This window comes from Haemorhous mexicanus, chromosome 2, assembly GCF_027477595.1.
Source record: "Haemorhous mexicanus isolate bHaeMex1 chromosome 2, bHaeMex1.pri, whole genome shotgun sequence".
NCBI classification, from domain to species: domain Eukaryota; kingdom Metazoa; phylum Chordata; class Aves; order Passeriformes; family Fringillidae; genus Haemorhous; species Haemorhous mexicanus.
The window spans coordinates 41,371,472-41,399,151 of NC_082342.1; the positions used below are offsets into that span (position 1 = coordinate 41,371,472).

The 27,680-nt window shown below is 42.0% G+C and overlaps 1 protein-coding gene across 2 annotated transcripts in view; it reads left to right on the forward strand.

Annotated features, from left to right (window-relative positions):
• Positions 1-27,680, forward strand: part of FAT3 (FAT atypical cadherin 3) — a 312,693-nt gene that overhangs the window by 277,953 nt on the left and 7,060 nt on the right. Inside the window, exons 21-24 of one of the 2 annotated variants that reach the window (XM_059838535.1) lie at positions 7,145-7,613; positions 16,821-16,974; positions 18,107-18,762; positions 21,406-21,519. In XM_059838535.1, coding sequence (XP_059694518.1) covers positions 7,145-7,613; positions 16,821-16,974; positions 18,107-18,762; positions 21,406-21,519 — 1,393 coding nt within the window. The remainder of the gene's footprint in view (positions 1-7,144; positions 7,614-16,820; positions 16,975-18,106; positions 18,763-21,405; positions 21,520-27,680) is intronic. The other variant, XM_059838536.1, reaches the window with a different exon arrangement.

Sequence of the window (27,680 nt, forward strand, 5' to 3'; positions counted from 1 at the left end):
TCGATTAAGATTTTTTTTTAGAGTGTGTCATGGGGTCAGTGGAGATTGATACCAAATCAATATTTAATTGGTAAGCTTCCCATGCATTTTTTTCTTTTTATTTCTTTTTTTGTTTTCTGTGGAATGGCAAATAAATTCAGGATGGAGAGGGAGTACTAGGCTCATCCAAGAGCCTGCACATATAGTATTTCTGCTATAGCCTCTAAGGTACCAAATGAAAAATTGACATTTGTAATTCAGCCACATTCTACTAATTCAGCAGTGGAAGAAATGGCATGGAGCCTTTTGTGTCTGTATTTGCAATCTTTAGGGTATTTTTGGCTGAATGCTTAGGTAATGTTAAAGTGGCTGGATGAGTTATTAATGGGCAGCAAATAATTTTGTAGCTGTTAGACTGAAGTATTTCATGAGCAAGAGTACTGTCTGTCAAGCACCAGGAACTGTCAGCGTTGTTCAGACTTACATGAAACAACCTCTGCTCTGAGACATGTAGAAATACAGTTTGAACTTTCAAGCATGTGTTTTTGTTTAAAAAAAAAAAAAGCAAAACTTAAGGTTGGAAGACCTTCTTTGAAGTCTTCATCATGCTTGCTCTTAGCATCTGTCAGTAGGTAATGTTTGCAATTTGGTAATTTCAAAAAATACCTGGGAAAAAAGAAATGGCCCTGGTGGAAGGTGCCACTTGAGAACAATAGGAGATGATGCAGAGATGGCCTGAATTGGAGTTAGAATGGTGATAGAATTCATTTTGCTAGAGTTTTGTGTATGAAGCTCTCATCATTAAGGAGCACAGCATATCCAGGTCATAGACAACGGAGTGAAAATATCCAGTTGAAGCAGGGAAATTTTGCCACTAAAATAGAAAAGTTGATGCTACTGCTATTGTTAAAAAAAAAAACAACAAAAAACAAAAACCACACACACAAAAAACCCCACACCAGGGGAAAAAAAACAAAACAAAAAAAAAAAAATCCAAACCAGTAAGAGAGCTGCCCTTTACAATCACCAGAATTAAGTATTTAGTTGTGAGGTAGGATTCATATTTTCAGTCTCCACTACACATAATCACCTAATTATTTTTCTTTGAAAAATGCTGAGTTAAAAATAATACTTCAAGGAGCAGCAATAAGAGCTGTGGTTATTGTGCTCCAATCTCAGTCAGCAACCTCCATGTCAAGCTGGTTTGATCCCTAAGTCTAAGAAACAAAGAAAGAGAAAGTAGAGAGCTTCATATGCAGCTGCTGCCTCATATATCTGATGAGTGAGGTCCATGGTCATGTATGGATGCAAAGCCTCTGCTTTGTCCTGTGCATTGATCAGGGGAGGACATGGGGAATTACCCTTCTCAAAGCCTCATGCTCAGCTTTTCAGTAGGGCAGGATTCACTGTTGCAGTGAATCCTTTTCCCAGGTCTGGCACTGGGCCTCTGCATGCATGGGGTTTAAAGGAAACAAAATCATTACATTCAGCATAGTTTTTTTTAAGAAATGGTGTCACGTAAGTGATCAGGAATTGTCAGAGTTTGGTTTGTGAAGGTCTTTTTACCAAGGAATATCAGGCTAAGTTCTCAAAGAACGTGCTCTGTGGCAGACAAATGGCACCAAGGGATTCAGTCCTGTCAGGTCTCTTCAGGGATGGCAGCTGGCTCTTGGACTGCACTTTGGGGATCCCTGACTCAGGTGTTTTCAAGGAAGTTATGCTTAGACTTTCTAAACACACATTTTTTTCATTTGTAAACCAGAGGTAAGGCTTCCTTTAACCAGGTACATATGTTGGGAGGTAGGGCAGCACTCAGAAATGAGGCCATTAAGCAGATTAATTAGAGGTCTATAAATGTGAAGTTGTTATCATTTGAGCATTGCTTTCAATTAAATTAAACATGAGGAGAAGCTTTCCAAACAGAGGATAAAGGTTGAAATCCTGTGTTCTTTTGAGCACTCTGGCATCACTCCAGCAAAGCACTTAATCACTTGCCTAACTTCCTCTATTTGAAACCAATTGGAACTATTCACATACCTTAATTTTAAGCATCTACTTAAGTATCTGCTGGATTACCACCACAGGGCCCAGCACCATCACTGAGCTTCAAATAAAGCAGAGATGGAAGAAATTTAGACCCACAAGGTATGAGCCCTTGGGAAGACAAGCAGAAACACCTGTGCTGTTGGGGCACAGAGTGGCATTGATTGTTTTGAAGCAAGTCTCTGTCATTGCAGTCTGTTTAAAAATTAATGCTGCAATATGCTTTTTGGTGTTTAAATGGCCAGCTTAATTTTGGAAGCTCATACATTTGTGATAACTCCTGGGATGGAACTACTTCATAATCTTAAGACAGTGTCCTTCCTGGATGAGTAATCAATTCCATAGAGCAAACTGCTTGTCTGCTACTTTGCTGAAAGCCTACCAGCTTACACTCTATTGATATAATAAAATAAGGGTGTTATTTATTCAGCTGTTTCAAATAAAGCAACTCATCCATCGATTTTAAGAGGCTGGCCTTTTTTTCTGTTTTGTTTTGGTTTTTTGTTCTTTTTTTGTTGCATGCTCTTGCTTTTAAGACAATTGGAGCAAAATGAGATGCAAATCAATGTTGGCTTTTTTTTCCTTTGGAAAGATTGCATGTCCCAAAACCAGTACCACCCTTTCCTTTTACCCATGTAGCAGCTAATTCAGAAAAGTAAGATTTAACCATCTAAAGCATTACAAGGCCATTGCAGAAGAGAGTTCTATTTTTTCCGCAAGGAATATAATGGAGTTTCTTCTTGTTTTTTAAATTTTAAGGAATAAAAATAGGTAATGAAAGACTTTCCTACCATGCCATAAATATAGCAGCTAAACAGTAAAGGGCAAGTATATGTTCTTCGGTCCAGGCAGTTAATGTGAAACTTTGCTTGGCTTAGTTAAGTGTGTATTACACATTTTAATGCATTACTGCTGCATGGCTTATGCTGGATAGGACTGAAGTTTGGATATGATCCCAGTTGTGGCTGGAGTTGAAACGAGTAATGTTTTAATTAAATACACCGATTTACACAAACGAACCTGAAATGCAATTCAGCTAACGAGATATTTCCCCAGATAGATTAGGAGGCAGCATGCTGTATCCATGGTGTTTGACTGCAGATGGACTGTGTGAGCTGGAGGTGGTCTCAGAAGAACCATTTGATCATTTTATTACCTATGTTGATACACAAATATGGATGTTAGCCAAACATCTTAGCCAGACTAATATTCCAATATAATTTACAGTATGTGTTTGGTTCCATTCTGCCCATTGAATGAGATTATTGAAATGTAACAGATTGCATCAGCTTTTGGAGTCTTCACTGCTCTTTTAACTTCTCTACAGGTGAGATCTTGTGGCATATATGCTTAAGTGTACACTAATCTCCCTGTCATAATTGTTATAACAGAGATGTAGCTAAACCCTGAGCCTAGAAAGCTCTGGGAAGTGAAGCTTTGTGGGAATTTTCTGCCCAGCTAGAATGAAGAAGTATCTCTCTGCTTTCATGGTGCAGAGGGTCTCTGCTGGTGCCATGGGCTGCACTGGTGAGGAGTGGCAAAGTTTGCATGTCTCTGCTGTGAGATGGAGTAACTCAGCCTTTCTGCAGTGTTGCGCTACATAGATGGATGAAAAAAGCAACACCACACATTCAGTGCTAGACTGACAGTCTGACCATACCAGCTCTCAACCAGACCAACCATGCCACTGGATAACTGGATAACAGTTATTGTCTGGATAACTGCTGAGCCTGGACAAGAGCCTGGGTATTCATTGGATGCCCATATTTTTTCCTTGAATGTCCCTCAGTTAGCTTGAAGTTCAGCTTTTCTTGGTACCGAGGTCCAGGCTATAATCAAAGAGCCCCCTCTGAGGACTGAGCAGTGACCCTGAGAGCTCAGTGGCTACAAGGAATCACAGGAGCACCAGGGAATAGTTGGATAGTGAGTGATAGTTGAATTCTCTGTGCTTAGGAGTGGGGACAGCAATTTTACCTGTTAGGTGGAAAAACCTTCTCCTCCCTGCCTGGCCAGTCCAGCTGCTGAGTACTCAAGAGTGGAGCCCTTTGCAGCATCTGCTCCTTGCCAGTTCTTCCTGTTCTCCCTACTCCTCCTCAAAGTCCATCAGGGAACAGATACTTCCTCCCAGCCCCTCTACAGCAAGGCCCATGGCCGTCTGATTAATGACAGTGCTTTTATGGTCCCATTGCTAGGGGTATCTGGGCATGTCACACAGTCTTTCATGTATCTGTGAAGCAGTGGTGTGAGGTAGGGAAATGACGTTACCCCTCTTTTACTGATGGAGACCTGAAACTAATGGCTTGCCTGAGATCTCAGAGGAAGAATGTTGCAGAGTGTGGATTCCCACGCAGATCTGTCATGTCTTAGGCTAGTACTGTAAGCATCAGACCATCCTTTCCATCTTTCATTCTAGTTAGAGGTTACTCGTGTTTCTTCAATAACAGGAAGGAAACTTAACCCTTCAGACAATATATATTTATTGTGCATGTCAGATCATCTACTGGTAAGGAGAAATAAAAGTGGATGAGAAAGATGTATAAAACATATTTTAATGGCAAATCTTTTAGATCATAGTTTTCTGTATACAAATGGTGTAATATTTATCCCAGGTGCTCAAATGTGGCGTTGTATTTATAAAGATAATTGGAAAAACATGTTCTGTGAGTAAGAGTAATAGACATGCAGGCAGTAGGTCCTTCAGGGCATAAGTAGTCATAGGGGAGGTATACATATATTATACACAATCAGTATAAGAGTTTCCATAGGAAAAAAGCCTTTTAAGTAAGCAGCAAGTTATCTGCTTATCCAGCGATGGCTGTTTTTCAAAGTGTTATATGTTGGTAGGCATTTTTCTGTTTGATTTGTATTCCTGGTGAGACAGACCACACTTTCTGAGCAGCACCTTCAATGTTTATGGACTGTTTTGTTGCACCGGGAGGAAAGAAACTATTTCTCCATCTCTGGAGAGAAGATATTCTCTGTTTATCAGGGCATCTTGTTTACCAAGATTCCTCCTGAGAATATGCTTTAACAGACCCAATTTCAATCTACAGAAACTGTTAACAGCTGAGTTTTGAGTCCTTTAAGAAAATGCTTTTTAATGAAAAATGATCCAAACTCATTATTCTGTACGTCCATTAGCCTTATTTGATTGAGCTGTAGGAGTATCAAGCAACATCCATCCCTTAAGCATGTATTACAGTCATAGATCTGATTTCTTCTCAGTTTCATTACATCCTACAGATCAGGGACTGCAAACCAGACAGTTGTTCATCGCAGGGGCTAATTCTAGTTCCTTCCCTTGACTCCTTCCATGTGCATTCATTCCTCTACGCTCCTTCATACCATGCAGAGTAAGTGGGCAGCTGGCATCTCTGAGGAGCTTGCCCCACGCTTGGCACCTCGGTGTCCATGCTGCTGAGCAGTCACTGGGCAGAGGAGTGGTGTGGTTTGTCCCCTGATTGCCCAGCCTGATTTGGCTCGAGGTCCAGTTCAGAGTCAGCCAGACAAGAAACCAAGGATTTGCAAAGGAGAAAGAAATCCAGAGATCTACAGATCTCAAGATTTTGCCTGTAGCTTTTCTCCTGGTAGTTTTGTTGACCTCCAAGGACATAAAATGCTGGTAATGGCAGACAACACAGGCTGCTCCTGTAGATTAACACTTTCCTGTTTACCTTCAAGCCACATCAGGGAACCTGTCTGAGAAGAGTTTGACCACACAGTCACATGCCAAGGGATGTCTTCATCTGACATGACTGTTCATGCTAGAAATGGCCAAAAATGCCCAAAGGCAGATGGACACAGTGCAGCATCCTCACGTCTGTATTTTCCATTCCAGTTCAGCAGGCCACCAAAGCTCTGTGGGGTTCTTGCAGTGACAGCTGTGGAAACTCTGCTCTTACTGGTGGGAGCAGTCAGTCTCTGTAACAGATGCACCAGTGAGAGGACCCTGTGAGCTGCCTGCAAGGATGAAAAATGACACAGCACCTGAACTTTTCAGGGGGATAAATAATGGGACAGAACTGTCTTGAAATGGGGTTTGCAGAAATAAATACTTCCTAGAGCATGGCATAAAGGTGAAATACTAGGAAGAGCTTTCAGAGAACTTGAATCCAATTAATGTGTCATAAGAAATTATTTCCATCCTTGTCAGCCATTTTAAACTTATATGCCATCTGTTCAAGAAACCTAAAATCTTGGGGTAAACTGCTAATCAGGAAAGCAGCACTTCATATCCATTCCCTCACTCTACACTTTGCCTGCCCCAGCAGGGTAGCCCAGATTTTCTTTTTACGAGGACTTGGGATGGGTGAGGGACAGGAGGGAGAGTAAGAAATCCCTTACAAACTCTCTAAATCCATGAGTCCAGCATAAATATTAGGAAAGAAAAAAAGAAAAGCAAGACCCATCTTATGTAATCTGTGAGGTATACACAGAGCAGGTTGTGTTGCATCTTTATGAAATAACTGACTTTTGGTCAACTAATATCTTACTGTTGTATTTAGTGATAGCAAACTTATGATGTTCAAGGGAAAATCCACACCTCTTTGAGATGCTCCTTAAAGTTACAGAAGCACAGGATGTCTGTCTGCATGAGCAGAGTACCTAACATCACCAGCTGAAAGTGTGGCCATTGGCTTTGCCACAAGCCTCTCAAACACTAAGAGGTGATCCTGTGCCCTGACCCTCCTTTTGATCACATCAACCCCTGGGAGCAGAATCACAGCTCTCCGACAGAATCGCAGCTGAGAGAGACACAGCTGTTCGAGAGCAGAGCCAAGAGCAGAACAAGGGTTCTCAAGTCCATATCCTGTTCAGTAAAAACCATATAATTATCCCAGTTTTCACCTGTGTTCTGAACCCATATGATTTTCTGTATTTTTAGTTTTCCTGCAGTAATTGGCTTCAGGCAAATTTGAAGTAAGCTGATATTTTCCACCTTACTTTTTTTTGCTCATGATAAAGGCACAGCTATTTGCTGTTTTAGTGTCATGTAGAAGAGCAGCTCTAACAGTGTGCAGAGACTGTCTAGAAGTTCTCTGTGCTTCCAGATTCTCTGTGAGAGCGAATTACAAGACAGCAGAGCGCCTGAAGCGCTTTGATTTCTGTTTTCCTCCTGCAGATCGTCGATGGCAAACTCTGGTTCCAGTTGGATTGCGGAAGTGGCCCAGGAATCCTGGGAATTTCTGGAAGGGCCGTTAACGATGGAAGCTGGCATTCAGTCTTCCTGGAGCTGAACCGCAATTTCACCAGCCTGTCCCTGGACGACAGCTACGTGGAGCGCCGCAAAGCCCCTCTCTACTTCCAGACACTCAGCACGGATAGCTCCGTCTACTTCGGCGCCCAGGTCCAAGTGGATAACGTCCGCAGCCTGACTGACAAGAGGACAACGCAGGTCCTGAGCGGCTTCCAGGGCTGCCTGGACTCAGTGGTGCTAAATAACAACGAGCTGCCCCTCCAGAACAAGCGCAGCAGCTTCGCAGAAGTGGTGGGCCTGACGGAATTGAAGCTCGGCTGCGTCCTGTATCCCGATGCCTGCGAGAGACACCCCTGCCAGAACGGCGGCACCTGTACTGCCGTGCCATCTGGTGGTAAATGCTTTCATTACTTTGCGGGCTTCCCCCTCCCCGTTTCCCTCTGTAATTTATTGCCAGAGATGGTTTTATGCAGCAACGTGCTTGAAAAATCTCATGAACTCTATAAAACTCTGATAGGTATTGCAAATTGGGTAAAAGCTGTTTGCTCTATAAATAACAGTGAAATGGTCCCCCTTCTTATTGCATTAGTGTTCCAGGAGGAAATTGATTTATTGGCTGTTAGTATAATCCTATTTCTATAGAAACCAATAGAATTACAATTACTGTAATGTTCAGCTGGATTTTTCAGAATCCATTTACAGCATCCTTACAGCATTGAGGGCTGTACACAAAGATGGTGATTTGAAATGTCCATCACAGATGTAACAGCAGTGTTGCCTTACTCTGTTTCCGAAGCTGTCACAAATAATTACTGAGCTGTCTGCAAACACCTTCGTCCTTTTGGAAGTGAGTAATTTCATTACATGTCTGCATGGAAAACAGCAAGTTGGGCCCATTATAAACCCCCCTGAACAGTATTTTACAGCTTTCTCGGAGGCCTGAGTGCTTTAAGGTCTAAGTAATACTATCCAAATTTTATAGGGCATTGATTTAGACTGTGCTTGTGTTGGAGTTTCCTATCCAGTGGTTATGTGGTGGTTTGTGTCATTTGATACGAGTGACTTACTGCAGTGCACAAGTTACCAGAACAGTCAGCAGTTAGCAGGAGAAAAGCAAATGGCACACATGTAGAACATTGCCTCTCGGGCAGTTCTCTTCCTGCAGGGTAGGAGTTTCCCTTCCAAGTCCCCATACTGTATTAGCATGCAGCACTGCACACCTTTTCTGGCAGAATAAAACTTCCTCTGAAAAGGAGGTTGCTCAACAGAGAGGTTTTCTGCGAGTTCAGAGCTTTCCATTCACTTACTGTCAGTGAGTTTTGGTCATGGTTCTCTAGGGAAGTTCCCGCCTAAACTCTTATTTTATGGAGCATTTAACCACTGTCCCAGGGCTTTCTGCTTTAACGTGTCCATGCAATTCCCTTGCACCCATAGTTATTATTTCTGGTTTTCATTAGTTTAAGACTGACTCTCATATTTCCTTTCTGAGTCCCCTCCATCGCACAGAGTTTTTAGGCCTAAACTTCAGATCAGTTCAAGACTGACATGTGGTGAGAGCTGAGTAAAACTGTGATAAGTTTCTCAGTTGATTAGCCCCACTCCTATGAAGTAAGTCCTGAAAATGTGGATTTGTCCATGCTGGACCGTCTCAGCTAGCATCCCCTCTGGGTCTTTGGCTTTGATTCAGCCACCTCTTCTCCCATGCTATCACAAATGATGCATCAGGGATGCTATCAGCTTTGCTGTTGATGGAAAGAAATGGGAGGTCAGTTAGAAGGAATGAAGCACAGCCCTGGCAATCCAGGATGTGTTGTGGGGCATGAGGAGAAAAGTTACTGCTTGTGTGTTTCTCCTTAAGGGTCTTTATTTACCAAGGGAAGGAGAGAAAAGGAGGGCTGCACAACAAGGGCAAAACTAAATAATTCTGAGACAGAAGGATGCTGCAGCCGCTGGAAGAATTGCTAATCATGATTATTGAAATTCCAAGGAAATGTGGCTGTAGTATGTACAGGAACATCTGTATGATGGCTTTGATTCAGAGTCCCTACTTAATAAATGAGGTTAGCCATTCGCCTCACATCCTAGGAAGCATGAGAACAGTTCCTTCTATTGATTTTATTTGAGTCTATTTACAGTATTGCTCAGTAATCTCATGATGAGTAAATTGAAACCTTTCTAACAGAACTCCTTACAGTAATCCTTTTTTTCCCAGCACCATGTGCATGCCAATTCAAACTGAAGGGAGACACAGGGTAAGGGAGAAATGAGCAGCCCTGAAGTTTGGACCCATCTTATTACTGCAATGGCAAATACCATTTTCACGTCAACAAAATTCGCTGCTGGAAAGCAGTCACAGAACTGATTTAACTTGCCTGTGTTCCTGCCTCAGCGAGGGGCATGTGCCCTGCAGGGATGTTTTGGCTGCCTGCCGTCAAAAAATCTGTTTGCTGTTTTTACTGTCTCAGCAGTGTGTGTAAATAAAGGATTGTTATAAAGCCGTAATTCCAGTGCAATGGGGCCTGACTGGATGTTGGTGGTTCTGCAGCCCAGCCCTTAAGGAGAAGGCATGGGCATTTTTGCTTCCACTAGGCAAAGTAATTCTGTTGTTAGTGTCTCCATATGCTGAAGGCCACATAATTAAATTCTAAGAGCACAAGAGTCCATCAGCATTGCAAGTCCTAGTTGCAGAGATGGAAATCGCAATGTGCTTTTAAGAACCGTCAACCATTGCACTTGCTGACATAGATGTTAGCAGCTGACTTCCATTTAAAAAAGAAATAAAAAAACCTTCGTTTGCTAAAGAATTTTCTTAAGAACAAAAATGGCAGCTTTTTTCTTTTTTAGTGAGGGGAAGAATGCAAAAATATACCATGAAAAGGTCCTTTTCCCAATCACAGGGCATTCAGTACCATCAGAATCTCTTGACTAATATTTTCTATTATATTATCCTCCTTTTTCAGTTTTTGGAAAATAATGTTCTTTTTCCTAAACAGAGAGTATTTGGCATAAGATTTTTTTTTTTTAATAAATAAACCCTCTAGTTCAAATTTTACAAAGCAGATTTCATATACTGTTAGCATCCTTGTAGTTTTGGACAACCTACTGTGCTTTACAAGAAAAGTAGGAGAGAGAAAAAGAAAGCTGAGATTTATAGCTACATTAAGAAGAAAACAGTCAAGCAAAGGTTACCCAACATTATAACATGAAAGAGTTGCTGGCTACATACCAGAAGTCAAAGAGGCCATGTCTAATTTACATATAATTTGCATAAACTGAGCATCTACAACACAAACCTCTATAACAGTGTTCCTGTTATAGAGAATCTAAGATTCTCTATTCTATCTCTGTTCCTGAGATCTTCCTTTCAGTAGAAATGCCTACTGCCCTGTTCACCATTAATAAAAAGCTGCCTCAATTGCCTTTCCCTTCATCCTGTGGCTATGGGAATAGAGTGATGCCATGGCCCTGTTTGGGGAAGTGCTGTGTATGCACTAGGAGTGTGTCCATGCTGCTGCTGTTAGGGTTTGGACGGACACATTCCCAGCAGCTTCACAGCCCCTGGCACAGGGCAGGGCTGTGCCTGGGCTGCACAGAGCGCAGGACTGAGCACAGAGGTGTTGCCCCAAAGCAGGGCTGGCACAGGGCTAAGCTGACCCACAGTGGCTCTTTCTGCCTGATCTTTCTGCATATGGAACAGAGCAGAATGGGGATCTCAGCCTGCATGAGAGAGCACAGACAGCTCAGATGGGAACTCCAAGAGTATAGAAAAGCCTCTCTGCTTTCAAACTCTGGTTTCTGAGCCAGAAGAAAGTGACCATGACACGAATCTCTGCTTGCTCTCAGTGTTGTCCAAGTGATTTCAGTGGTACAGGAGGGAGGACTGTGTGTCCAGAGACCCCATGGGGAGATCCAATGCATGCTTAAATAGGAGTTGGCAGAGGGGGATGAGCACTCACTGGATCTGACAGCTCAAGAGACTCATAGCAGAAAGAGACATACTCAGTTTTCTTGGGAGACAGTGGAAACCACAGCCCTGAAGTATAGGCCACATTCCTCCAGTCCCTGTCCATAAGTATGGGTCAGTAAATCTATTTTTATAGAAAGCTAGCATTTTGAAACCTAACAAATAGCATGAGTTTCAGAAACAGCTTGGCTCTTTGAACTGAAACTTCCCAAGAAAATTCAACCAAGTGTTTAAAGTGTGGTTAAGCTATAAGCTGCTGAATATGAGGTCTTAAAATGGGAAATGTCACACAACCTTAATAATAGTGTGGCACTTGCAGAGCTGCCCATGGTAAATGTATGTTTATCTGCATGAGTAACAGTATGAGCAATCTCAGCAATAGAAAGCTTTACTGGAATCACACGCAAAGACTGCAGCAATGTTTTCAACCACAGAGAGAAACCTCATGCTTGTAAAGCCTGCAATTATAAGTATAGTTACTCCTTTTTAATTTGATCAGTCCTGTATACATCTTGCTTTGATTAAAGTAAATGGCTTATATGAGTAGGCGATTTTATTTGAACATGAAGCATTTGCGCAGAAATATTTACTGAGTCAAGGACTGTGGGCAGAGTGTGGGGACATAAAGTCATTTTGCTTTCCCCACTTTCCACTTTTCTTCTATTCTTTTTCCTTTTCTTTTTTTCTATGAACAGAGCTGAAATCCAAAGGGAGGAGAAAATGCAACATGGCACTTGGGTGGTGGGTTTAACACATGCTTTAAATGCTGTTGGCAGCATTACTGGTTTTGAGGATCAGGTAATTCATAAAAAAGAAATTCGGGAAAAATTAATGTCATAATACCACAGAACTGACCTGTTCTTACTAATGCTCTTGATCTTGCTTTTTCACACACGTAAACAACCCAGCTTACTGTGATGTGAGTATACCAAATGCACATCAATGATTTTTTTAAAAGTAATTTTAGAAATTTTGGGGGTGTTTAATATTTTTAATAGCTGAATATAGGTGTCTGTTCTTGAATTCCTACTTTAAAAGCACGCCAGTCCTCTCATAGAAAGCACTGGTCCAGCAAAGACTGATGTTCATTTTCATACCAACGAGTGGCAAGAGGCAATGATCTGTTTGAAGACAGATAAGTTAAATCTGGAGTGGCAGGACTGTGTATGGCTGAAGAACATACACTACTTGAAGGTGGCTTGGTTTGACTGTAGACCTAGCAAAGTACAAAAGCTGGGAGAGGTCCTCTTCCCCTTCAGTAGTTCTCATCAGTTAACTTGGTGTGTAACACAGTGTGGTCAATGTCAAGGGCAGGGCAATTTCTGGACGTCGAGTCTGTCAGGTCTAGCTGCACAGCAGGGAGAGAAACTACACAGAGAGACAAATGGAAAAGCCAAAGCACGTTAACAGATAAAAGCCAGCCTGTCTTGCATGGGATAGATAGAAACAGGAGCATACACATGTTAAAAAAAAAAAAAAAAGAAAATTGGCAGCAATTCGGAGCATCCTCTTTAATAAAGCCAAGTAAACCTTGGGATAGACAGACATTCAGATGCTCAGGCTGGGAATGCTACCAGCAGAGATGTTCACTACATAACAACACCCCATCTGCTGATGGCACCATGCCTGCCTTGTGCTGCTGCCTCTGCTTCTTAAGTGCCAAGCAAACACAGGTGTAGGCAGGGAGCCTGTCTAGTGTCCTGTCTCACTGCATGTTGCTCTTCAGTAAGGTCTGGGGTGAAAAACACCTTTTCCTCTTGGTAGGGACATGCCAAGAGCGCAGTAAGAGCAGCTGTTTGAGTCACAGGGAGAAGGTGAAATTTAACTGTGTAGAGGGGACTCAGATTGATGAAGGAGTGTGAGAGAAGCCTTTTAAAACAATAAGCCCAAGACAATGTGTGGGGCTACATAATGTTTCAGGCCATGAATAATACTTGGTGCCAATCTTCTCATCATCATCATCTCTCCCTGGGCTTCACTTCCCACTGTGGAGAGGCAAGGTCTCAGAGGGCAGGACCAGGCTGAACTGGAAGACAGCTGGTCCCAAAGCCCTGAGCTGCACACAGAGAGGCTCCTCAGCACCAGCTGTTTGGCTCCACAGAGCCACTGCTGCTGCTCTGCAGGACTTGTCAATGTGGATACAGCCTAAAAAGGCTGTATTGGGGGTCACAGCTTGTTGTTGCTCTTAGGTCAGCTGTTGGGTACATGCTGCTATGGCACATGCTGAGAATGTTGTGGTCCCACCCTACAGGCTTTCAGAGGTGTTTTCCAGAGCTTCCTGTCTTTTTCCGCTGATTCCCTCTGAAGAAACACTGCGGTGAAGTCACAAAATTTGCTGCCTTGGAGAATGCAGATCAACATTTCTAGGAATTAAATATTCAGTCCTTCTGGAAGAAGCTCAGATGGACTGTATGATCCTAAACACTGATGAATTTCCAAAACTTCAGTGTTTTCATTGTGAACAGGATCAAGCCCTACATTGTTTAAAAGAGATTTTTCATCCCTTGGTGAGAGGACAGTACACTGAGCCTTTTCTCATCCTTGAATGTGAGAAGTTTGCTTGTTATTCTTGTTCTAAACCAGAGGGAAGAAATGAATGGTACATTAGCAGGATATTAAATTAAAAGTATAATAAAAATCCTTTATTGGACCCAAGATGCACTCCCAACCAGCGGGGTTTTCTTCACAATTTGCCTTTGTCCACAGCCATGTGGCTAAAATATGCAGTAGCCAGCAAAATTACAGCCTCTGCTGGGAGGTTTGGAGAAGGATTAAAGGTCTGGCAGGTCTTCTGGCTGAGTGCTCTATGCTGTCTACTGAGCCATCATATCAGCCCTTCTCTTCCCTACTCCATGAATTTTGACATATGTTTTGCTGTGTTGGAGCCCTCCCGGGTGAAAGCTCTGCAGCTCTGAGCATGTGTGTCACAGAAAAGTTCTGTGGCTTTTGCCAGTGGATTGGACTTGGCAGGTGTATGGCAGTGAATCCAACAAGAGGAAACACCAGTGATAAATATGGTAATTTAATACTGTCTTGTTTTAGTGCCTTCTTGATTTCTAACTTTGATCCTTAGACTTAGAATCTATAGTGAATACTGTAGTCTTCTAATATCTGATGTGTGTTCAACCATCATTAAATCAAATTGTATGAAAAATGTAGGCTTTCAGAAGCAGATTTTTATTCTGGTCCTGTTCATACGCTGCTGAACAGGGCTCTGACCCATCTGGTGCATTCAGTTTCATCTCTTCTTAGTATAAAATGCATAAATCCATGTTTCTTTTATGGTTGGTGGTAAAAATATTTTTTAATCAAATCAATACTTCCGAAGTTTTCTATAATGGACAAATGTAAACAGAATATGTTACAGAACTTAGAACTTAGCTGAAACAAACAAAAGGCATGAAAAGAAAGTGATTCAAGGGCTTCGTCTTACAAATGATTGGCACCTGAGAACTTGGTTAAAAAACAACAGAATCTTGGCTTTTAATATCACTTTAGAATTATGGATGTTTATAAAGTATCAGATAACAAATAGAATAACATATATATTCTGCTGTTACATAAGGCAACAGAACTGATTATGAATAAAGTGGTTTATATTTGAATTGAACATTCTCCTTTTGCTTAAACTCATTGAGACTGTAAAAAACATATAAAACATTCGTGTAAATTTTTGAACTATAGATGTCACTGTTCAGTCATAAAAAGGAAGTGCTGAAACAGCCTTATTTATTCATGCTGTGAATTCTACCTGCAGTGACAGGTTTGTAGTTCTTCAGACCCAGATCACTATAGGCCCAGAAAGCTGTTCACATTGTCTGAGTGAGATATTTTTAAGACACAAACAGAAGTAAACCCATCTTGCTGATGCTTACTAAACATGCTTTTTGGGAAGCCCAGAAGGTGAATAATTTATTTTCTTTACTCTGTAACCTTGGAGAGATCAGTGTGTGTGTCTCCCTTCTTGTAGCAGGACAATGAAACAGCATGATATTTGAGTATCTCTTTCATTTATCTTCGATTAAATAGTACTGGATTCTTGAGTGAGTATGCCAGCAAGTCTGGTTCCAAGTTTATTCTCAAAAGCCTGTCCTCATGAAAGAATTCAATTAGAGTAGCTGAGCAAGGCAAATTGAACTATATAGGACATAAAAGATGTGAGAGTCTTGATGCTGAATTGCTTTTTCCTTTATGCCTCCACTGGGTTTTCCATATTGTTTCCATGAAATTCTTTTCCTTGTAACTGTGCTGGAAATTCCTGCCATATTTGCAGAAAGAGTAACTTTTAAAACAAGTATTTCTTTTTTTTTGCAGATATATAGATATAGAAAGTTTTTAAAAATACATTTCAAAGGCTCACCACTGAGAGATGATATTTCCACTACATCAGCTTGACTGCCAATAATTTTGACACTGAATTGAGTTGCACTCAACCATTTCAGCTCTAACTGCAGCGGTATTAATGGCAGGAAGGCTCCTTGTTTTAGTTGCTTAATATGCTATATTCACTAGTTATGTGAACCCCATAACTGGAGCTTGAACCTTGCCTACACATCTGTTTAGGACATTTGGATTATATAAGAAACTTTTTAAAAGATCAGCCAAAGTTTTTTTACAGATGTCCAGGAAAATTTTGCTGGCTCAACAGCTCTAGCTTAGGAGGAACTGTCTTAGCCATCCCATGGCTTTCACAGCCTACATGTTCCATACTCTGTTCAAGCAAAAAAGCAGTCCATATCCAGTTCACAATCACAACTTTTAGAGATGCACTGCCTCACTGGATTTCTTTGTGACTTTAAATAAAGCTTTTATTAATGGCACTGTGCCACATGAACTCATAAGCAGAGAAAAAGAAAAAAGGTATTTGTCATTTGATACTTGGCAAGTTGAACTGATGTGTTTAAAACCTCTTTTTTTTTAAATTCTGCTGTTGCTCCTGTGTTGGCAAAAAAACACAGAAATGGGACTTCAATCCCCAACAGAGTCCCCCTCCACATGAATGTTGTTATGCCTGATGAATTGCAGTGAGTGATTAATCAGAATTTGATAGCACACTAGTACTGAACATAATCAGCTCTGATTAGTTCTGGTATTGCCCAGGTCAGCTGGTATTTTGAAGTTTATAGTTTCTGCCTTGATTATGCACTTTATAAAACTGGTGTTTTAGTACTGTCGCATCCCCATTGGGTTGTTCTCTTAAAGGGCAGAGATGGAAAAGCTCTCAGATGGTGAATTTGTTCATTGGTGAAGACCCAAAAGAAGAGTAGGCGGCCTCTATCAGCAAACAGTTTGAAAAAGTTGGGAAATACATCCTTGATCTAGAATATTTCTTATTACCTTTCTTGAAATGTGTTCATAAATGGCATTTTTTCTTACCTGAATCATGATGATTACGATGGTCTGGGCTGAGCCTCTGGTTGCAGAAATGAGCTCTGATTGCCTGGGCATCTCAGATAGACAAACTCTTGACTAGCATTAGTGTGGACCACATGGACAGACCAGAATGAGTGTAAACATCCCCTTGCCCCCACAGTACAATTTATTTTTCGGCGTGAAGCAGCCAAATGGGTCCTCTAGCTTTTAGACAGACTCAGTGGTAGGAGTCTAATTTCCGTCTCTCTGTCCCTCACCTCCCAGGGTACCATTGCAATTGCCTCTCCCAGTTTACAGGAAGGAATTGTGAGTCAGAGATCACAGCCTGCTTCCCAAATCCTTGCCGGAATGGAGGCTCGTGTGATCCCATCGGCAATGCTTTCATCTGCAACTGCAAAAATGGCCTGACAGGAGTAACGTAAGTGTCCCTCCCCAGGTGGGCAATGGGAGCTTTTTGACTCAGTGATGATGGGCTTTTTGATCAGGCATTTTGTACCAAAAAGCTGTGATTCACCTCACAAAAAATAACCCAACCTTAGCGCTTGTTCCAAGTCAGAGCTAATGACAGCTGAGAAATCCCTGAGACTTGCATGCTCAGAAATGTTTTTTCTGAACTTACCTTCCTAAGCTGTTGATTCAGGATGTTATCTCAAGACAGTTTTCTCTGAGATACACCTATCTGTTGCCAGCTTTTTGAACAATTTCATAAAACCTGTAGAAGCTGCTGTGTAATCTTTGTTTTGAAAATGGACCAATTATTTAGTCACCTTAGCCCTGACATAAAAAGCTAATTTATTGCAGTCATTTTCTTAAATCCCTCCCTAGATCATAAACTTGGTGTAGACACAGAAAATCCGGACCTGCGCACCAACATGTTTTTCCCTTATCTGGTTGTCTACTGTTTGTCCTTTTTCCTCTGCATTTTGCTACCTCTTATTCTTTCCAATTCTCCTCTCTCTTTATGGTTCCTGTTCTTTTTTTTCCCTCGCCTCTAATATCTGTTTATTTTATCTCCTGACCTAAACAATTTTACATAGTCAGTATATCCTCCTCTCCTCTTCTCTCCGAACCTCTCCTCTCCCAACCTCTCCCAACCTCTCCCAACCTCTCCTCTAAATATTCTGATGTTTTTACTTTATTTTTTCTCAACTATCTTCTCCTTGAATCCCCCTCTCATATTTTATATTGAAACCCATGGGATAGTCCAAAAACAGTATAAAAAGGCAGATTCTCTATTACATTCAGTAAGCCTCATTAGGGTGAAGGTGCCTTTTCCTATCAGATGCATTATTGCCTTCTTGATATCTATCAGATGCTTTAAACTCTTATTTCCTTCTTGATATTTCCATTTTATTGTCTTTAAAAAACCCATGGAATAGCTGTAGAAAAAATTAAATGCCATTAAATAATATGATAATAATATGATAATTTGCAAAGTACCACAAGGCATTAACTAATGGCGCCACTTTGACAAGAGACAGCATTATGCACAAGTTGGACTGCCTCTTAGATGTTCTCGAGATTCCAGACTCTCCTTTTCTTCTTTTAAGGTGTGAAGAAGACATCGATGAGTGTGAAAGAGAAGAATGTGAAAATGGTGGCTCCTGTGTCAACATCTTTGGTTCATTTCTGTGTAACTGCACCCCTGGCTACGTGGGTCAATACTGTGGTCTGCGCCCCGTGGTGGTTCCCAATATACAAGCTGGGCATTCCTACGTTGGCAAGGAGGAGCTGATAGGAATAGCCGTGGTCCTGTTTGTCATATTTGTGTTAATTGTTCTTTTCATCATTTTTCGCAAGAAAGTTTTCAGGAAGAACTATTCCCGCAACAACATCACGCTTGTACAGGATCCAGCTACTGCAGCCCTGCTCAACAAGAGCAATGGCATCCAATTCAAGAACATCAGGAACAGTGGAGACAGCAGAAATATCTACCAGGAGGTTGGGCCTCCACAGGTGCCAGTGAGGCCAATGGCCTATACCCCGTGCTTCCAGAGTGACTCACGGAATAATCTGGACAAGATAGTGGATGGGCTTGGCGTGGAGCACCAGGAGATGACAACGTTTCATCCGGAGTCCCCTCGAATACTGACAGCCAGGAGGGGGGTGGTGGTGTGCAGTGTAGCTCCAAACCTGCCTGCTGTGTCTCCCTGTCGCTCCGACTGTGACTCCATCAGGAAGAGCACGTGGGATGCTGGGACAGAAAGTAAGTAGCCCTGCGTGCTGGTCTCCTTCTTCCCTGCCAGCAAGGTTTGCCTTCAGGGTGCAGCAGGTACAGTGGCACAGGTACTCTTAGTGCTCCAGCCTAATACATGTGCATTGTTACATTTCTCCAAGAAGTGATCTGGTTTAATTTTGAAAGGTTGTAATTAAACCAGGCATTTAAGGCCCCTCCTTCTATGCATGGAGTATGACTAAAAGCATTTCACTCATTGAGAAAGCATATATGAGTAAGTGCTCTGAGCATTTTTCAGTGGTACAATGCAATTATCTTTCTATTGGAAAAAAAACAATTTGGGGCAGATTTCTCAAACATAAATTCTGTTAGGTTCAGGCTGTTTGTTTCCCAAGGGAGTTAAAAATATTTAAACCTTCTTCAAGAAGCAATCCTGTTTTGCATCAGGGAGAAATTAACTAATATTCCCTACTTTCAGTGTCTGTGAAGTGAAGCAGAAAATCACGTATGGCTTGATATATAGGATCACCTTTTCAGGCCATTGCATTCCCCTCTGCTTTCAGTATCAGAGCCATCATGGAATTTTCAATCCTATTTGTGCACTGATGGTTCCTCACCTGATAACACAGCACTCCCTCCATTGCTCAGCTGGAGATGAAGCAGATCTCACATTGTCTATCATGGCAGGAAATACCAGTTTTCTGGAAAAGAGTTACAGCCCTGCATCACCTATCCTCGCTAGTCAGACCATGTCATATGGACTGGGAGATGCTTACTTCACTGTATATGATTTTTTTAAAGGTGTTTTCTCATATTTGGGATTTTCCTAATGCATCTTCCAATACCTGTTGGAGAGGGACATTTCTGCCTGTAGTGGTGAATGGCCTTAAGCTGAAGAAGGGTAGGTCTAAATTAGCTATTAGGAAGAAATTCTTGACGGTGAGGGTGGTGAGGCACTGAAGCAGGTTGCTCAGAGAAGGGATGGATGTCCCATCCCTGGAAGTGTTCAAGGCCAGATTGGATGGGGCTCCAAGCAACCTTGTCTAGTGAAAGGTTCCTTGTCCATGGCAGGGAAATTGGAACCAAATTATCTTTAAGATCCCTTTCAGCTCAAAGTGTTTTATGATTCTATGATCTTCAACCCTATTGCAGCACAGCCTTAACCAAAACTGTCACATAAAACTGCACAATCCAATCCTGTAATTGAAAGCAGTGGGAACTGAGTAATACAGAGAGGAATTAAGCAACAGGTCAAGAGGACAGCCTTATGTTGTGCCAGGGGAAGTTCGGGATGGACATCTGGAAAAATTTTTTCTCTGAAAGAGTGGTCAAGCCTTGGAACTGGCTACCCAGGGAGGTGGTGAAGTGACCATTCCTGGAAGTGTTCAAGAAATTATTGGGAATGGCACTAAATGCTGTTTTTTGGTTGGCATAGTGATGTTCAGTCAAAGGTTGGGCTCAATGATCTTGGAGGTCTTTTCCAGCCTTATGGAATTCATTATTCTATAGCTGTTCCCTGATCCACACATTCTCATCCAAGGCAGCACACTGGCTAAGGTCATATAGTGAAAAATTAAATTAATGTTCATTTATTTGGGCTGTATTTCAGGGTCATGTTGTGTCTGACCTTTTAAACTTTAAATATAGTTAAGCTGATTGAAAGCATCATCACACCAGCCCCCACACATGCTCTGTTCTATATTCTCCTGGGGGTTTGTGCCACAGGCACTGCTGGTACTGGTACAAATTTCTGCACACCATGAGGCCGTACCAGGGAGAAAGACCTCAGCTGTCACGGAGTGGGAAGCAGTTTTGTTACTGCAGCACTCACTTCATCAGCTCCATACCCTGCTGCTCAGCAGGAGCAAATCAGCTCTTACCGTGTGGAGGTGTGCTGTGCTGGGTAGAAATACATACAGCTGGCAGGTGGAGAGCTGTGCTTTCATGTTGATAGCACCTGACCTTCTTCATTTGTGATTGGCTCAGGTATCTTAGTGCTTAAAATGGAGAATAACTTTTTGAGTTCCTGATTATTGCCCATATATTGTGTAGTTGAAGGTGTTTATTTATATATGCTTAATTACAGGAGAATTTATACCGTAGGTTGCAGTTACATTTCTAAACAGTAGAGTTGTGAAGACTGAATGTCCCTGATGAAAAGCAATGTAAATTGAAGCATAATCTATTATATGTCAGTGATGGAGCTATTAAAATCTGATCCAAGGGCCACTGATATGAATAACAAGATGCACAGTAACTTTACTGAGCATTGAATGAGCCTTTAATGAGGCTCTCAAATTAGGAAATGAACAGTAAAGTTAAATGTAACTGTAATCTCTTGTATAAGCTGTTTATACCACATTCCTTAAGTCATCACTTTCATTGCTTTTGAGACTGCATGCCATCTAAAAAGACAATATTGAATACAGATGTTTCTTCCTTGATTACAGTTGTCATCCACTTGAAAGACTCCTTGGGCTTCAAACACTTCAAAAGTCTAGGTATCTTCACCAACTGCCTTCTTGACGAATAGGTCATGTCCTCTGTGTGAAGGAAATAATTTTATTCTGACTCATATAATAGACGGCAGGATTTAAATGTGTCCATGATATAAATAGATAAATGTGCATACCTAGAGAGTACCATTTTGCTTTGTCTTTGCTGTCAATGAAGGTAAAGGGGTTGATGACGCTGAAGAAGTGACCTGTTTTTCAGGAAGTAATAAAGGCAGCAACTCTGAAGTACAGTCCCTCAGCTCCTTCCAGTCTGATTCCGGTGATGATAATGGTAAGAAATGATTTAATCTTTATTATGCTGGGAGAAAAGCTATTTATCTCTCTCTCTCTAATATTATTAAAATAATTATGTGACATCTTGAAACTCTTTGATGATGCCGAAAGTAAGAAAGTCGTGGGTTCAAACCCTGACTTTGTGTTCCACTTACTAAATTATAGGAACGTAATAAAAATCTTGATGCTTGGGGCTGTTGTATCAGGACCGAGCTTTACAGCAAATTAGAGGTATGATACAGCAGAGTCATGCTGCCAAGATGTAAGTTGACTAATAGGTTGCAAGTGAAACTGTAGAATTTTTATCATTTTCCTTCTGGGAAGAGCATGACTTTCATGTTTCACCGGTCGAATAAAAGGGATTTCCGTGCTATTTGCCAGGTCTCATTCACGGTCCCAACAAAACTCTGCTGCTGCTCAGCCACAACAATGAGGGATGAGCCAGTCCCCAGCGTCTTGGCCTGTCCCTGGCAATCACAGCTCAGCAAACAATAGAGCACCATTAAATCCTTGTTCAGTGCATACTCAGTGCCTGCCTCTCATGTCCTGCATCATTATCCCTTATCTTCCTGGGTGACACATGCAGAGCCATACTCAGCCCACTAAAAGGTCCACAGAGTCAGAGCAAACCTTTGTTCCTGCAGCCCACGTATGTTGAGCAGTGGGTCTGAGAAAAGTCAAGATGTTTCTGCTGGGGAGGGATGGTGGATGTCTGGAAGCCTCGTTCAGACACACAGAAAAAGACTATCACAAACGAATCGTACTTGGTTTCCTCAGCCACAAGTTAATGAACTGTCTGTAGACTAAGTTCCTCAGTCATGTCATGCAGCTGTTCTCTAGGAACTCTGAAAAGTTGGAAAAAGCACTGATAGCAAAGGACACTTGCAGTTCCTTTTGGTCCACTGTGGCTGAAGCATTACAATTATTTTCATCAGGCTTCCCAATGCTTTTCTGCCCCTGCACCAAAAAGACCCCTTTAGCCTTTTTTTAGGTTAAGTGTTATTTAATGATGTATATTTACATTATAGTTACCTTTGGTCATTTATTGTACATTGTTACTTTTTGTATCTCACACATTCTGATTAGACATTTCAAACTCCTAATCCTGTCTCCACTGAAATCATTGACACAGTACCCACAGAAGCTGGATTGAACCTTCTATGCCCACTCATTTTTTGTGAAGGCTGCATTTAAAATATGGCCTTTAGAGATAACATTTATAGTTCAGGGTTCAAACAAATCCATATCTTCAGGGAGAACGAGGGAAGAAACTTAAATCATCTGAGTCATTTGCAGAGATCGATGCGAGACCACGCTCTGGTTTGCTTGAAGCAGCAGGGAAGGTTTACAGGGAAAGAGCCTAAAGGGCAAAGGCAGGCATAAGTAAGCATATATATATACTCACATGCCTGTACTTCAGGGCTAATGGATATGCCTCCTGAAGCCATGAATCCTTGCTCTTCTTGTCATTTTAATTCTTTGTACTTCACATACCTGCAAAGGTTAGAAGGTTGTCAGTGAAAACACAACAAATACAGTTCAGCATCCATGCTCTTTGATGAGACAGGACAGTGGCTCCTTCTCCAAACCCCTTCTTCCAAAGCCAGGAGCAATGCTGCTGGCTTCTCAGGCTAGCAGAGGAGACAGGCTTGTGTCACACAAATGGCTCTGCTGACAGTGACTTGTGAAACTGGGTGGCAGCTTCAGACTGGGAAAACCTATTTTGCAGCAGTGGATCACTGGGCTGAATTCCACTGAAGGTGCAAGCAGCTTCTCCTCACCCTCTCTAGGGCTCTTGGAGCCTTCTCTTGCTGTGTCAAGGGCTTATCTTACCATGTAAACTCACATGGGGTGAGATTTTGAAGCTACTTTTTTCCTGTCACCGCATTTCTCCTGCATTCAAATTGCTCAGCTTCCCTAGTCTTTCTGTGAGTAGTTAGCAGTTAATTTTGTAGTCCAAAATCTGAGCAGTGCTGTATTTGAGCATTTACTTGCACTGAGCTGTGTGGGGTGGGGTTCCCTCTTTTCTGTGAATATGCTCTGCACAGCTCCCACCAGAGCCAGTCCTTAGTTGGAAAGAAAACTGCACTGGCCCTAGGTTTTGACCTGTTTTTCACTCTTAGGTTTTGACCTGTTTTTCACTCTTAGGTTTCTTCCTCTAAGAGTTTACAGCTGCCCTCCATCCTTTTTCCCAGCCACGCAGCACTAACTGCACAGAGCCCCTTATTTTTCTGTCATGTGCATAAGCCAGTACAAGTCTCCTTTGTATAATTACTATTGCTGCTGATGGCATAAATATGCTGATCATAGACACAGAAAAGGGGTCCTTTGGTTTATCAAGACTCTTTTTGCTAAACCCTCACTAGAACTGAGGAAATTGGATTAAATACCTGACTCCATGCCCAATATTTAGCAAAAATGTGAAAATATTCAATGTATGTCTGCACTGTTAACACATTTTTTGTGATCTCTTAAGTCTGTTGGCTGTGTGAAACAAAAAAGTATGTTTTGACCCATGTTTCTGGTCCCCTCCTCAGCCTGCTCCAAGAAAGGGGTTTTCTTATAACTAAAGACAAAGGAAAAGGGAAGGATCCACTACCCACTCATCCAGAGCTTTCCCTTCAGTTTTGATTTTTGGGTTTATTTCATGTTCCCAGAGACAGGAGGGTTGGGTGGTGCAAAATGCAGATCACCTGGAAGACCACACATTACAGTCCTCCACATCAAACAGCTGCACAGTCTTATATTGATGATTTCAAGGGAAATGTGTGTTTTGTTGGAGCACCTGCAGAGAACACTCAAAGCATTTATAGAACTATTCTGTCAAACACAGGTCAAAATTTGAACCGCACCTACACGGCGGTGTCCTCCTAATTATAGCTGTGCTGCTGAACCTCCCTGAGGTATTGCATGGCATGGCACAGACAGTAAATTAGTAAAACATTCCTCTTAGGAGATAGATTGAGCTTAGCACCATTTCTGATGGTGTGATGGTCTAAAAGATAATGATCCTTGGAGCACATAGCACCATCTCTGGAGGCCTCTAAGCAAGAATGAATTGGAAATTAGTGTCAGGTAGACAAGATACTGCTTCAGTTAATTGAATCAGCTGACCAGTCTGCTTGAATTTGTGAGGTGATATACATCATCCCATATGCCTTTCTGGAAATGCTGTTTTGGAATTTATCAGCGCTCTGAAGATATATGGGATTATCTGAAATGAAATGTCCTGCAATCAACTGCATAAATCATGCATTGGTCAGCAGCCTTTTTTTTTTTTTCTTTCAATGTCAGTTCTGTCTTTTGAGAGAATTTATTATGGTAACCTATGATGTGTGTTTTAAATACTAACCTGAAGCTGTCCTTCCCCTCCCTTTATTTTCTGCTTTCCCTCCCCTGCAAGCTTCCATAGTGACTGTCATACAGCTTGTCAACAATGTAGTTGACACTATAGAAAATGAAGGTATTTAAATTTTTTTCTTTCTTGTTATACAACAATGCTTCCTGTTTTCATTGTGAAACATTCCAGCAGAACCTCACTAATCTACACTGACCAGCAATCCTGTGGCAGGGATTGGGTTTTGCAGATCAGCATGTTCACCAGCAAACATGAAAATGCCAGAGGAATGTACCAAAAAATATCTGTGGGTAACTGGAGGTGGTAGAAAAGGTGTCAAGCCTTCATCCTCTTCTGTTCAAGTCAATGTTTCTGCTTGTTTATTCTCATTGCCTTCAGAGAAAATAATAGAGTGATAATGGAGCCATGTCATTGAGATGATCCTGGCTGCAGAGACTGGGAAGCAGAAGATGGCACGGGAAGTCTGTAAAGTGTCCCATGCTGCAGCAGAGCTGGGTTATGTACCCCAGCGGTGTCACACAGAGAGGAGCACAGTGGTGGCTGGCTGGTGGCTGGTTTCTCCCAGGAAACCCTGCCAAGCAGCAGATGTGTGGGCACAGCTCCACGGATGCCGTGGCTCTCCCGTGGCCTTGGTGTGCCCATTCCACAGAGCACGGCAGTGTGCTCCAAGGACCAGCACTCACCTCTTCCACTGACCTCCTGGGTAACCTCAGGCATATCATGTTATGAGTGAACCTGTAATGCGGGGATATCACTATTTTCTTTTTTCATAAAGCACTGAGGAAATGTTTTGTTGTCATAGATAAACATTTCTTTTATTTATTTTCCAACATTTTTCCTACCCTTGGGCAAATGTCAACTCAGCATCAAGTCAGGTTATGCACAAGTCAAAAATTTCATCTGTCCTTAGCAAATTTAAGACAGATTTTACATACTTCAGCTAATCTAGTCTGCATAATACATTAAGATGATTAAGTAAATTATTTTTGTGAAACTACTGATTTTTTTTCTTGAGCCAGTGTCACAGTAATTTTGAAAAACACTTTTAGTGCCAGCTAGTCATGCGACTTGAGTATTTGTTAATAGTGCATTTATTGATTTCCTGAAGTGTAAGAGTGCCATTCTTCTCACTATCAAAAAAACCCAAAAATTAACTAGCCGAGGTTAATTCAAAAGAAAGTCCCATTCAAAAAATAAAAAAATAACCTTGAAAAGAAACCATAGGCACTGCAAATGACCTTACCTTTCTAAGGGAAAGCTTAAGCAAACACACTGGCTCATTGTCATCCTTTACAGGTCAGAAAAAGCCAGTCTGGCAGTAGTTTCAAGAGACTGTCACTGAAAATGCTTTGCCCACTTCCCAGTTCTTTATGTGAAACTTAGGATTCTTAGGATTGTCTGCTCTGCAGCAGAGCTGTTGGAAGTGGTGAATAGTTAGCCACATTGGAGCTCTGGGCAGAATTGCTGCCACGGAGTCATGGGAGGGTGGGGCTCCTGCCCCAGGGACCTGCCCGGGGTTGTGCAAGTCAGCCAATTAGTGAGGTTCTCCTGGATCCCGATCCACACAACTCAGAGGGCCCTGGCACATCTCAGGTGCAGGGCCATCACACTGACCCCAGCACAGCGAAATCCACTGTACAAAGAAGAGAGAAGTGCAGAAGAGAGGTTAGGGCCGGTTCAGACACTGCTGCTAAACCTGTAGTAGCCCCAGCCCTCCTCACTCCAGGATGTGTCAGAGCAGGTGGAGAACTCCTGCCTGGCTATCCAGCCAAGGGAAAAATCACCATCACCCCATGCACCATGTGGTGATGAGCAAGGGCAAGCGTGATCTGAGTAGGTGAAGGGCTGGAGAAGTCTTCCCTTGCCTGTGTCTGAACCACAGAGGTTATGTGATGCCATGGAGGTCTGTTCCTCCTGCCAGACCTCCTCCAGCAATGTCATCCAGAGACTTTGCCCGATGACTTCTTGCATGGAGCCAAATAACATGCGGCTGAACAAGAGCATATCCATCTAGAAAATGCTGCAGCTTCTTCCCCGCTCTTGTCTCACATAAACCTCCTTCCTTGCTCTCTCCCCCACCCCTGCACCCTCTCCATACTGGAATGCCTCCCTCCCCACCAGCTAGCATGGCAGTGCAGGTGGGAGGTGGGTGTGGGGTTGCGGAGCATTGTAGCTGATAGCCCCATTAAATGGCTTTGTATTCTATTCTATTCAGGTTCTTATACCGTGCCCATCACCATGGTATCTGAGCCCAGGTGGGCCCAGATTTGTTTGAACCGGCCCTGAGAATGGTAGATTCTTATTTTTCTGTTTCAAAGTGAACAAGTGAGAGAAAAATGTACTTTGCAATTATAAGCCGTGTCGATGGTGGATAGCCATTTTTTGTGCTAAGAATTACAACTCTAATGTAATTCTGTATCTGTTCAGTGAGGGTAAATAATTAAGATATGATAGAAAAAGGAGTATAATACACGACATAAACAGTTCTTTATGTATGTCTGCATTTGACAGGCAAGCTTATCTTGTACGTTAAAATAAAGAATAATTAAAAATCCTACTAAAATGACACCATGGCAGCTGTACTTTAGAAATATGCATGCAGAGTTTTGTATTTTCACATGTAATACAATGCTGGTGACAAGCTCCGAGTTACCAGTTTTTGCTTTTCACTTTGTATCTGACAGTGTCTGTTATGGATCAAGGACAGAACTACAACAGAGGTGATTTTTCTGGGGCACCTTCTGACTGTGGGCCAGGGTGGGCAGAGCACTGACTTGATCTATTTGGTTTTTTTTCTTGAA